Source organism: Octopus sinensis, linkage group LG3 (assembly GCF_006345805.1).
Source record: "Octopus sinensis linkage group LG3, ASM634580v1, whole genome shotgun sequence".
NCBI lineage: Eukaryota > Metazoa > Mollusca > Cephalopoda > Octopoda > Octopodidae > Octopus > Octopus sinensis.
Window position 1 is genome coordinate 169,234,365 of NC_042999.1, and position 13,407 is coordinate 169,247,771.

At 35.3% G+C, this 13,407-nt stretch overlaps 1 protein-coding gene across 10 annotated transcripts in view; it reads left to right on the plus strand.

Moving 5' to 3' along the window:
- LOC115209683 (protein scribble homolog) overlaps positions 1–13,407 on the plus strand; it is a 458,170-nt gene that overhangs the window by 165,959 nt on the left and 278,804 nt on the right. For all 10 annotated transcript variants that reach the window (XM_036501621.1, XM_036501616.1, XM_036501617.1 and 7 more), the window contains exons 13-14: positions 10,075–10,202; positions 13,057–13,170. In XM_036501621.1, coding sequence (XP_036357514.1) covers positions 10,075–10,202; positions 13,057–13,170 — 242 coding nt within the window. The remainder of the gene's footprint in view (positions 1–10,074; positions 10,203–13,056; positions 13,171–13,407) is intronic.

A 13,407-nucleotide genomic window follows, 5' to 3' on the forward strand; every position in this document is an offset into this window, starting at 1 on the left:
TCCAAGTCAATAAGGACGTGATTAGGGAAGATCTCCAGAGGTTCAATGTCACATTGGAGGATGCAGAGGGATTGGCAGAGAACTGCCAGCAATAGAGATTGCTGGTGGACCTGGTCAGCTCTAAGCATAAGACACTTCTAGGACCACTAACTTGGTATGACCCTAACCCCATCAAACAAGAGTGTGATGTCAACTTTGAAGCCAAGCTTTACAAATTTTCACTATGCCTCTAATAGATTGGATTTGGAGAATCTGCGGCAGTTTCGTTTGCTCTTTTTCTGTGAAACCAACTATTTCTAGATTTTTGTGCAAATCTTTTAGTAAATAACCAAACACTCTTATGATGATAGGCACAAATGTGAATTCATAATCAGGATACAAGAGCCGTATGTTCCACATTAGTTCGCCGTAAATGTTCTCTTTTTCCTGGACTTCTGAATGTATGTTGGGCAACTGATCTCTACTACAGTGCATGACTTTTATTCTCTGTCTGACTGAACCATATCAGGTCTGTTATGTTGGTATTGAATTGATGTTTTTTTATTGGGTTGTTCCACTTGTATTCCTTGTTTTTAAAGTTGTGAATACTTGCTGGTTCTGACATGCTTTTGATTTATACGTCAAGGCAGTCGTTCCTGCTGATAGCATTGTATGCATATAATTCTATCACATACAAACATACATATTGTCCTTTACACTAAAAATACACTAAATTTCTTCAAATTCAGCAGCTGACAGAAGCAATTTTGGATTATCTTTTGATATTTTGTGTTGCTTAAGTGTAGAAAGTATGTTTTTTCTTCTTTTTTTTAAAGAAACCATGTAGAATTTTTTAAAAGACTTCAGGCAGACCACCTTTATGAAATCTCGCAGTATAGAATGTGGCCCTCTTGAACATGGGATAATGATTATATGAATTCTTAAAATGCTGAAACCAAGCTGTAGCAGTCAAAGGCTCCTTTGACTGATACAGCTTGGTTTCAGCATTTTAAGAATTCATGTAATCATTATCCCAATTTTTCAACTCTGCTAAGTCTCTACAGCTTGTGACATATCCTCTGATTAACCTTGTCAAAAGCCTTTGTAAAATCAAGACATATCCCATCCACATTTGAGTTATTCATTAGTTGTTTCAGTCATAATGCTTCCAAATCTGTGTAAGACAGCTTCTCTTTGGGAAGAAGCCATGCAAGGCAGGGCTGGATTTATGGGTAGGGGGCAATTGCCCCAGGCATCTAGATATTGGTAGGGGGCGGGGGGCACTACTAGGCTGGATGTGTAGCACTTGATGCAAGAAGGCCCTCTCCATCTCCCAGCAGTTAGGCATGAAGAGGTTCTCTTTCAATATACAAAGGTATCTTGACTTCTTAAAAAAGTAATGGATTCTCTTTTATGATAGCCACTTTAGAGACATCAAATAATTCAGTTAAAAAACAGTTTATAGCCCCAAAAGCACTTATAATTCCAAAGGAATTATAGTAGCTGCTTTTGGGATGGAAAATGGAAACAACAGAGCACCTTTGAAAATGTATGTATGTATGCATCTGTTTGTGTGTGTGTGTGTGTGTGTAAGTATATATAAATGATTATAAAGATAAAGAGATTGATAGAAAAATGTTATTGTCTCTTGGCCCAAATTCTTTCTTTCAATGCATAACTGGGCTTGACCTTGGATTGACCAATAGTGGTTAAAGGAACACACAAACACATTTCTACTTGCAAATTTATTTCAGTGAGGCTTTGAAAGCAAGTAAGTAAAGAAAACTTTTGAATTTAGTTTTAATTATAAAATTACATCTCTCAGCAACTAAAAGCATTCTTTTTCAGCTTTAGAATTATTGCATATATATTCAAATGTTTCCTAAAATTGAACCTTTTTTCTTATTTTTTATATATTTTTTGTCATTCTGTCAAACACTTGGAATTACTATATAGAAGTGGGGCAAAATTGGTAACACTTGGAATTCCTATATAGAAGTGGGGCAAAATTGGTAACTGGGTCGAAATCAATAATTTCTGATTTTTGTTACTTTCTCTCATTTTGTTCCATTGCATCATCTTTGGGAGTAAAATTTGGTCAGTAAAGGTTACATAGTTGAGAGTAAAAATTGGTCAGTATAGTATTGTTAATGAAGTTGAAAGTTTGAAACATAGACGGATGTTTATGTGTATGGCATTTTTTTTTCTTTTCAAATTTAATTCTAGAGAACTGGAGCCATGTCTTATCCATTTTGCCCCACCTAAATTTGACTTTTATATGCTCAAAGAGAGCAGAGATAATTTTCTGAAATTGTGTTCTGAATATGTTATAGGTTTTACTATGTTTAGAGAAGGTCTTTACTTTGCTGATATAGTTTTGGCAAAGTAGTGAACATTTGCAAAACATATACTTTCTTCAAAGTCAAAAATGCAGTAAATATTACTCATTGTGCTCCACCTGCACTTACTGGAAACTGGAAAAGCAGACTTTCACAAATAGCCTGTTTGAATTCCATGTTTTTGTTGAGGTTTCCCTTGCTTCTTATTTCTTTTTTCATGCATTGCAAAACAATGAAGGGAAGTCATTTTAAAAGAAGAATTTTTAAAATCCATGTCTTTTAAATGTTGGATTCTCTACTCCAGCTCTCTCTCTCTCTGTCTCTCCGTCTCTCTCTCTCTCTCTCTCTCTCTCTTTCTTTTCATAGTTTTGGAACAGCAACAACCACAAAAATGGTTTTCTATTTTGTAATTTTCTGTCATTTTATCTTATTCTACATTCAGAAACATGTAACTCACATTCAAAGAAAAAAAAAATCTTGCCCCACTCTTCCCTCTTTCATTCTACTTTTCACAATGAAGGAAAAGTCAAACACTGCAATTGGGTGTGTGAAAAATGAAACTTGAATTCTTTGATAAAGTCTATCTATAAAGCAACATTTAGTCATTTATTTAAACTTTCTCTGCTAACTCATCACTTATCATCACAGGATATGCATAATATACAGTCAGTGTGCCATTTTCTTCAAATAGTGGCTTTATATTATACCACACTGAGGCAGACTTTTGCAGATCTGTTGAAGGGTTTAGGGTTCATTTACTGTTTTTACAGCCCAGACATGTTTTCTGTTCTCTCCTTTTCAAGGGAATGTTTGAGGAATTTAAGACCAGCTGCCCCTGCAAATTACTATATACTAATGAACTCATTCTGATAGCAAAATCTGTAACAGAATTAGAAAAAGAATTCGAGTGGTTTTAGGATATCATTTTTAGTAGGGTACTGCCTTGTATTTCAGAAAATGAAATGTTGTTTATGCATGCAGGGAGAGAAAGTTTCATCCCTAATAGGCGCAGGAGTGGCTGTGTGGTAAGTAGCTTGCTAACCAACCACACGGTTCCGGGTTCAGTCCCACTGCGTGGCATCTTGGGCAAGTGTCTTCTGCTATAGCCCCGGGCCGACCAATGCCTTGTGAGTGGATTTGGTAGACAGAAACTGAAAGAAGCCTGTTGTATATATGTATATATATGTATGTGTTCGTGTGTCTGTCTTTGTCCCCCTAGCATTGCTTGACAGCCGATGCTGGTGTGTTTACGTCCCCGTCACTTAGCGGTTCGGCAAAAGAGACCGATAGATTAAGTACTGGGCTTACAAAGAATAAGTCCCGGGGTCGATTTGCTCGACTAAAGGCGGTGCTCCAGCATGGCCGCAGTCAAATGACTGAAACAAGTAAAAGAGTAAAGAGTAATATTTAAATGTTAGCTCTTGGTGTGATGATGTTTAGTTTTTCAGTGATGCAAAACTAAAATTTGCTGTCATGTCCCTTGTATTTGTTGGTTTTAGCAATAATGCTCCAGTTTATTTGGGGGTTGCTCACTCTCCTCTTTTTCAGTGTCTATACTATTTTGGATAGGGATGTTGTGTGGGTTTTTTTTTTTTTTTGTTCCTGAATGACATTAATTGTTGTGTTTATCTTACTTTGAAAGAGTTTCCTGTCATTCAGATATATGTTTTTGTTACTGCATTCAAATCCATGATATTGCCCTTTACTTCTTTAGTTTTCCACCAGTACCAAGGTTACACATTAGTGACATATGATTAGCTTAGTTGAAATCCTTGGCAAAGTTGAGGTATACCACAATCATATTTGAGTATAGGCGGCGAGCTGGCAGAAACGTTAGCACATCGGGCGAAATGCTTAGCGGTATTGCGTCTGTCATTGCGTTCTGAGTTCAAATTCCGCCGAGGTCGACTTTGCCTTTCACCCTTTCGGGGTTGATAAATTAAGTACCAGTTACGCACTGGGGTCGATGTAATCGACTTAATCCGTTTGTCTGTCCTTGTTTGTCCCCTCTATGTTTAGCCCCTTGTGGGCAATAAAGAAACACATATTTGAGTGTTTGAGCTGTTGTTTCAGTACCTAGTCATAATGCCATAGTAGCTATGTGGAGGCAGCTCCTTCCTTGGTGGAAGCCATGTTGCATGTTTGTGAATAAGTTATTTTCTTGTAGGTACATTATCAGTCACTTACTAACAGTGTGTTCCCTGACTTTACTAACATGAGGTCAAAGAGATAGGCTACTTTTAGCGACTGCTTTGGTTTCCCCTTTTAATTTTCTGGGAAGTTTGCCACATACAATGCGACTCTACAGTGGTTTTGCAAGAGCTGTTTTGCATGTCTTTAAAAGAAAAACTGGAAATCCATCTGGGCCCATTGCTGAATTCAAGTTCGTCCTATTAAAGGCTGATATTATATCTTCCTGTGCATTTATGTAAGTGATGGTTGCTTCTTTCTCATGGAGAGCTGCAGTTCAAGAACTCATCAGGCTTGCTTATTGGTATATTTCCCTGTAGGAAGATGATAATACTTTGGAGTTGTTTATTTAGTATTTCATTTATCCTCATGGGTTCTGCAGTCAATAAGACATTTTCTTCAAACAGCAACCCTATCTTTTAGCACATGAAAGAAGATTCTTTTGTAAACTTGTAGGAGGCTTCAGGATTCCCTTTTTTCACTTGGGAGGATTTGAGTTTATTTTTATCTCTAAAAGTTCCTTTTAGATTGGGTTATCTGTCATTTAGTTGTGTATTTAAGTAATTTTAGAAATTTATATTTTCTATCTCATAAGGACTCGTCTGTCTTAAGATATAATGTTTTTATGAGTATTGGCTCTCCTCTCTAGGTCAAACTTAATACATGTACCTCACCTTATTGACCTAATTTCTTTGAGTTTAATATCAATATCTTGTGTAGAGATACTTTGAGGCCAATTTTACTTGAGTATTTGGTTTTCATTTAATTTCCACTCAGCTATGTAGAAGTTTAGACTTGATAGTAATTGCTATACACTTCTAATTAGTTATGCTTCATACTTCACCACCTCATCCCATGTCTTCCTGGGTTTCCCTTTACCCTGGATTCCTTCCACTGTTTGGGAGTGGCACATTTTACACAGCTCTCCTCATCCATCTGCAGTACATGACCATACCAATGCAAACGTCTCTCTTGCACGCCACATCCGATGCTTCTTATGTCTAACATTTCCCTCAGGGTGATTACACTCTATCGTGTTTGCACACTGACATTATACATCCAGTGGATCATGCTAGCTTCATTTCTTTCTAGCCTGCACATGTCTTCAGCAGTCACAGCCCATGTTTCACTGCCGTGAAGCATGGCAGTTTGCACACATCATACAGTCTACCTTTCACTCTGAGCGAGAGGCCCTTTGTCACTAGTAGGGGTAGAAGCTTTCTAAACTTTGCTCAGGCTATTCTTATTCTAGTGGTAACACTCTCTGACCATCCACCCCACTACAAACTTGGTCACCTAGGTAGTGGAGGCTATCAACTACTTCTAGTTACTCCCCCTGGCATGTGATGGAATCTGTTTTCTGAGCATCTGTGGTGTTTATTGCTCCTGTGCATCTGCTGCACGCGAAAGCTATCTTCCCGGTTCATCTTCCTTTGATGTTGCTGCACTTCTTATGTGTCCATAGCTTACACTGGGTACATCTTATAGAGTTTCTACCTATGCCTTTTCTACAGATTGAGCAGGGCCACCTACCTGAAGGGGTGTGTAATGTGTTTGCCTTCCTACATACTAGAACTTTGGTCTTTGCAACATTGACTCTAAGGCCCTTCGATTCTAAATTTCTTCTCTAGTTCTTGTAGTGATTCTGGTATGAGGGCCAGGTCATCAGCATAGAGGATTTCCAAGGGGTAACTTGTCTTGAATTCCTCTGTTATTGCCTGGAGGACTATAATGAATAAGAGGAGGCTGAGGGCTGATCCTTGGTGGACCCTTACTTCTACCTGGAATTCTTCACTATACTCATTGCCAATCCGAACCCTACTAACGGTATCTCTGTATAGGGCCTGTACATCTCTTATTAACCATTTGTCAGTCTCCAGTTTCCACACTGCCCACCAGATAACAGCTATTTAATGTGCATAAAGGAAAAATTAGATATACATAGGTGCAATTTTTAATGGACATATGTCTTTTTTTTAATAAAGTTGTGGGTGTAAATGCAGATTAGCTTATAAGAATTAAGCTTGGTGATAACAAAATATGAATCCAAATCTCTGTTCATTGTAGTCATTCATTCTGATCATCTTATTACTGCAAGAATTCCTCTTTTTTGATGATCTCTTGTGCACAGCTTCTGGAATGTCTTTCATCAAGCTTCAACAGTAGCCTGTCATCATGTTTGAGTCCTATTGGCTTCAGTATCATTCTTGCTTAACTTTTACATCTTGATGAAAGTGTTCACCTTGCTCTTCACTAACATTACCCAGTTCTCTGGAAACTCACTCAAGTGCGGATTTAATGCTCATTCTACAGCAAAGTACTTGCAAACTCAAGAGCAGTTCCTCCATAATCTTTTGGTAGTTGTTAGCTTTCCTGTTCCCAAGGAAATTCCACATCAGAAAAGGCATTCCGAGTTCTAGCCTCCACTGCATCATGCTGATCCTTAAGGAGTGTTCTGCCTTCTTGTCACTGAGATTTGGAAAGGTTGTACATATATATCTGGGGCAGTCTTCATTATGATCAAGAGCTTTGATGAATTGCTTCGTCACAGCAAGTTTTATGTGCAATGGTAGGGAAGACAATGTTTTTCCTTTCAACTAGAGTGTCATTAATGACATTTTTATCACCTAGTATCAGACTGTTTCTTGAGGGAGGGGCATTCTTTCTTCACCCAGTGATCCTTTGTATCCCTGTTGCAGTAGCACAGAAAACAAGAATAGTTAATGTAACCTCCTTGCTAGCCCAGTAGAAGGTTTACTACTTTCAAACTGACACAAATTACCCATCTATGAACATTATATTGCAACCTCTCCAGAACAGTATTGTTGTTGGCATACTCTTTTCATTTCTATAAAGTGTCCTATTGTGATTGAGCCATACAAATACCTATTGTGAAATAAAACACACTTCAAGCTGCTTTTAGAGCTGTCAATAAAAAGTCTCAACTCATGTGAATTATATGCCAGCAGTCTCATATTGAGAAGAAGCTCTTCAACATCATTACAATAATCAGGCTGACCATCTGAATGGAAGTACTTTCACAGTTTTGCTTCTCTGTTACAATAAAAGGAGACTCAAGTGCCAGGTTTCGGCAGTCTTTTCTCTTGCAACCTGGAAGCCAACAGTTCAACCGACTGCTTTGGCAAATACAAATCCCTGACCAGATCATTCAATTTGGGCTGGCTAAACAGAAAATGATCACAGTCTGTATCAGATGGCATAAACTGTTCATCTTCATCAGTAGTAAGTGAATTAAGGGCTTCGTCATCAATTTGTGGAAGCTCAATAAATACAGACACATTCCTTGGAGTGTGCAGCCAGTCAATGGACAGATGGGATATCTGGGTATTGCAAGTCTTTTGATTTTCATATTGAACCCTTTTACATTAACAAGGCAGAAGTAGCAGTTATCCACGTGGTTTGTTGGTTCTCTCCAAACCATTGGCACACCACACTTGAGCTTTGCATTCTTTCCTTGAGTCTGTGGAGTAAGATATTGAGGTCATTACAACACTTCCTTCTTTTTGATGTTGTATCCAGAACTAGATCACTGTGGTTCAGTTTACACCTGAAAAGAGAAAGGGTCTTAAAGCAAAACTCAGCTCGAGCACATTATTCAAAGTTAGCATGATAATCCAGCCAAAATTCCTGCAAATAGTGGTGTAATGTTAACTTTTGGTATGGTCCTGGTAAATAAAGGTATATACTGATGGCACAAAAATGTGATGTAATAGAGCAAATCTGAGGTCAATTTTGGAATCAGCACCCAAAAATTAGTCTAAAATAGCTCTAAGAATTTGTGCCAGAGAAGAAAATATTTATTTTGCTGGCCAGTGTATTATAATTCTGCTTGTATGTTTGTTCACACATTACACTTTAGTTTGTTAGAGAAAGGAGGAAGTGGAGTGAGAGTGACAGAGAGAGAGAGGGAAAGAGAGAGAAAGAAAGAAAAATGTTAACTACATTTGTTGAAGTAAGAGGTAAAGAAGAAGAAGAGAGAGAGAGAGAGAGAGAAATATTAAGTGGTTAGCAGAGGAAAATTTTAAAATCATATAATATAATACTGTGACTGAAAGTGAAATAACTTAGCAAAATAGCCATGAATGTTATTTTTGTTTTTTAATTGCACTGGAATTGAAACTAATCATGTAAATAAAACATTGTATATATTCTCTATATCATTTTGTGTACATTAATAGTATATAATGTAAAGTAATAATGATAAAATATTGCATAGCGGTTCGGCAAAAGAGACCGATAGAATAAGTACTGGGCTTACAAAGAATAAGTCCCGGGGTTGATTTGCTCGACTAAAAGCGGTGCTCCAGCATGGCCGCAGTCAATGACTGAAACAAGTAAAAGAGTAAAAGAGTAATAAGGAATATGCAATTATATATTGATCTTGCAGTTTCAATAGAATTAAATACTAACAAATGATATATCTATTAAGTTTTATATAGATTGTTGTATATTTTTCAGTCATTTATTGAGCAGCCAACAATAAGATTTATATGCAATAAAAATGCAATACGTCCTTTCTTTCTTAAATAACTCTTATTTTTTTTTATTCCATGGAATTTCCATGGGTCCTGCTAGTATTTGATATTAGAAATGCCTCAATATTATCAGCATTTGAAATCAACTTGGGATTTCCTTTCAACAATCCGTATTGTAATCATTTTAGAGTTAACTTAATTCATTGATTTAAATCTTATAATCTGAGAAATCTAATGGTGTAAATAAATATATCAGTATTCTCATTTTGGTTTGAAGATTTCATAGATTGGAAAAATTTTATTCCAATTATTACACAGTCTGAGAGAATTCCTGTTTGCTACCTTTTTTCTATTTCTATTATATTCTTATGTGATCAAGTAATTTGTTTAAGTTTACTAAATTTAAATCTTTTACAAGGAGAACATTCTTATTTTACATGTAAATTTCCTCATAATATTTAGTTAATATAATAATAACTTTGAAAATCTATCATTATCTTAAACTATTTTAATTTCTTAATTCTATCAAATGATAGTGTTGTGCTGTGATGTCATCTTGTTAAAGTAAAAGATGGATTAGATCCATCATTGAATTTAACATGCAGTCATAACAACATTTTTTTGTTTTTCCTAAGCACAAAGGAGGTAAAAAATCTGAAATGTTGATTTTTTATTTTCATGAAATCCCTTTCCCAATTACATTAGAAGTATGATCTAATCAAAAGTTTACCTCCTTTTTTACAACACTCACATTAATAACAACATCAACATTATGATATGAACTTGCTTCCCTCCATTTGTTCCTTAATAATTTTTAACTTCAATGCTTTGAGAAAGTTGCAAGCTGAACCAATACAACCCAAACTAATATGGCATTCAGTGGTGTTTTACCAATAAAACAGTAGATTCACATATTTAATGATGAACATTGTGATATGTCTTCATGGATTTTCTGAGAATGCTTCTAATTGAATGAGCCATAACAAAATAATGTTGTGAAAAGTGTTGGATTCAATCTCTTTAAAGACAGAAATATTCTCTTTACTATTTTTTTTGCTTTGTTTATTTAGAAAATCTTCTCCGTGGAAGCATTGCAACAGATCAGGACAGTCGATCCAGTTGGCCTGAGCGTAGCCGTGGTAGTGTGGTACATTTTCCAGATAGTGAATGTTCTGATGATGAAGATAGTCCTTCTGAGGTTAGTTTTTCTTATTTTGCTTAACAAGATTCTTGTATAGTTGACAAATTATACTTCCTTAATTGGCTCTATCTACTATACTCTAATCACTCGTCTATCAGTTACATCCCCTAACTATTTTATGTCCTTCAACTAACTTTCTAAACTAGTTGTTTTCAAACAGAGTATTATGTCATTTTGTGTTGCTAACGTTTTTCACTTATTTAAAAAAGACAATGATGATGATGATTCGTCAAAGTAAACTGGTTGGCTTAACCCTTTCGTTACTGTATTTCTGACCAAAATACACCCCTCATGAGTTTCAATTAAATTCTAAAATAATCATGAATTTAGGCTTGTTTCATTAAATAACTGTAACTTTTTTACTTATCAACATATTAATGTGATATTTGGAACATAATTAAAGAAAGGGTTCTTAATCAATTCTATTGTATAACTTTTGTCTCAAAGTGACTTTAATTACAGGTAAATCCAGGTAAATTGAGCAAAAGGTAAAACTATAAAAATTTTTTTAAACGTCACCATAGAAAATGAATCATCAGCTAATATTCAAATGGGTATGCAACAAAATTTTGATAAAGAAGAATTGTGCATATCACTAGATCCTCAGTTGAATTTAATGCACAACAGGTGTACCATAAAGGTGGAATAAACTGAAATACTGGAATCCACCGCAAGTTTGACCGAACTAAAGAAATCGGTCAAAAAATAATATACGGCCCTGGTTATGGTATGGAAGTGATAAATTCCAGACCACATCATACCCTAAGCCATGCTGACTAACATTAGTTTCCCTGTATAAAAACTAAATCCACAACAGTACCCAGTATTTGCTTCACAAATTTTCCAAACTTTTGTGTTTGTTTACAATCTGTGTAAATTTGTTTCCGAAGTGATTGCTTCAAACTAGCATACTGAAAAAATAAAAGTCTAATAGTTTCGCCTCCTAAGAAAGACTATAGATAAACTTTATCTCCTCAGAAAAATTGCTAATAAAAACATTTTTAAAGTTTTTTTTACTTCATTCCGATGTAAACTCGTCTTTGCTGTCGCTATCGCCGATTTGTTTCTTCAGAATCGCTGCTTTCATTTTCGGATAAAAAAATCTTATTCATTATTTTGTACACCACGTGCTTCTGTACCAATTTCATTCTTTTTCTCGATATCTCCCTATTTTCCGTTGAAAAAGCTTTAAATTCGGAATCAATGCTTGATAACATGAAACTCCTATCCATTTTCAAAGTTGAAGAAAAATCGATGCCGGAAAAAAATGTGGAAAAAAATCTCCCAAAATTCACTGAGTTGAGATATCACTTCAAGCAATGTCGGATACTATAACTTAACTATTTACAATGTGAAATCACATGTTTTAACGAATGTGCCAACGAGATTTGGGTTCAAATTTACATTTAAATAACAACAGGTTCTCATGGCCGGGTTGGTATTATGAACCAAAAAATTTTTCGGCCAGGGTAGTAACGAAAGGGTTAAGATACAGTTAAAATTCAGTTTTAAACTGATATTTTTATGAACATCCAACCATGATTAGCCTGATTTTTTTTCTACCTTTGGGTAAGTAGTAGGAGGGTATGACTTACCTGTGATGTTTGAAGAGCAAGTCCAGTATATGAGTAATTAGTTAATCACATAGCAATCACTGTCTAGATTTGCTAATTGCTAGATAAATACTTTTTAAGAACAAGAGAAACACTGTAAGGTTCATAGATGTTGAGCCAGAGGTTTCATTAAATAGTAATTGTGAATATATATGACAAAGACAGGTAGAAGTAGTCAGGAATTTTGAGCTCATCATATTGCAAGCATTTCATTGTCATTTGGCAAGGTACTTGTTTATATTTGTTTTTGTTTGTCTAATTAAAGAATAATTATCAAGCCTTCTGTGAAATTTCTCTCCAGTACTTATTTCTTAACAAGGATTATATTTACTTATGAGCTATTGTTAATTATGGAAGCATTAACTATTATTCCATGATGCTGCAGAATTTGCTGATCTTTGTGCATAGCCATAGTTGTAGGTACTGGACTAAGCAAAATGGTCAGTAGTTTATATTCTTGATGCTTACTCAGTTGTAGGTAGTTAATATTGGCTGGTCAAATCTATTTATTCCTCTTAATAAAAGTAACTCTGCAAACTCACCAAGTGCTTCTTGGCTTGTTGTGCTTAGTTCAACTTTTACAGATGTGAACAAATGGCTTGGGTCCCACTGATTTCATCCTATATGCTCAGATCTACCATATTTGTAGTTATGATCTTTAATTTACTGTCCTGAAGATGGACAAGGTTTTTGTTTATACAACTGTACCCCACCTATTTCCAACCGTGAAACCTGTTGCTCTACAAAATAAACAGCACGATTGAAACTTATCTTTCCCAAATTGCATCCCTCAGAAACTTCTTTTTCTACTGTACATATATATACATAATTAAAAAGGAATGTAAAAATACATTATGAGGATATATCATAATTTGTAATTATTTATGAATATATCAATGGCCAAACATGTAATCATAAATCTCATAAAGGAAGTGTGTATAATTATGACTGCTATTTCTAGACGTTTTAGGGTTTTTGCAACCCTCTCCCTTATAATTGTGATTTATTCATAATTATACACACTTCTTATATCTATATATACCAGCTGGTAAAAAAAACTTTTTTAAAATAGATTATCAATTGATTTCTCTTTCTTCTTCTCATAATGCTCTCCTTCCACAAGATATGGTTACATTAGCTGTGAAGATACCCATTCTCTTTTAGTTCAGAAGCCAATTTCTTTGTTTTATTTTAATATTCTTAATTCTTAACACTTCACTATTACTATATCTCCATAGAGTCAACTAAGGCGACATGGCACACCTCATCCCCGCGAACTGAAGAATAGACATGCTAAGCTGCTGAAAAAAGAAATTGATGGTCATGTTATACCACATGAAAAGGACAAAAAGGTAACATGGGTTCTAAAAGCATTTCTTCTGGTGTTAGAAAATTTCGAAACTGGACTGATTATCTTCATAAAACAGAAGTCATTAAAATTACAAGCAATGCTGATCATATGCACTTGGATTCACAATTAATGCATTTGTTGGGATGTGTATGCTACATCTAGAATAATACTTAGTTATTCTTTATTGTGAGCTGCTATTCATTCTACTTAAATATTAGTTCCTGGACTCCATTGCAAA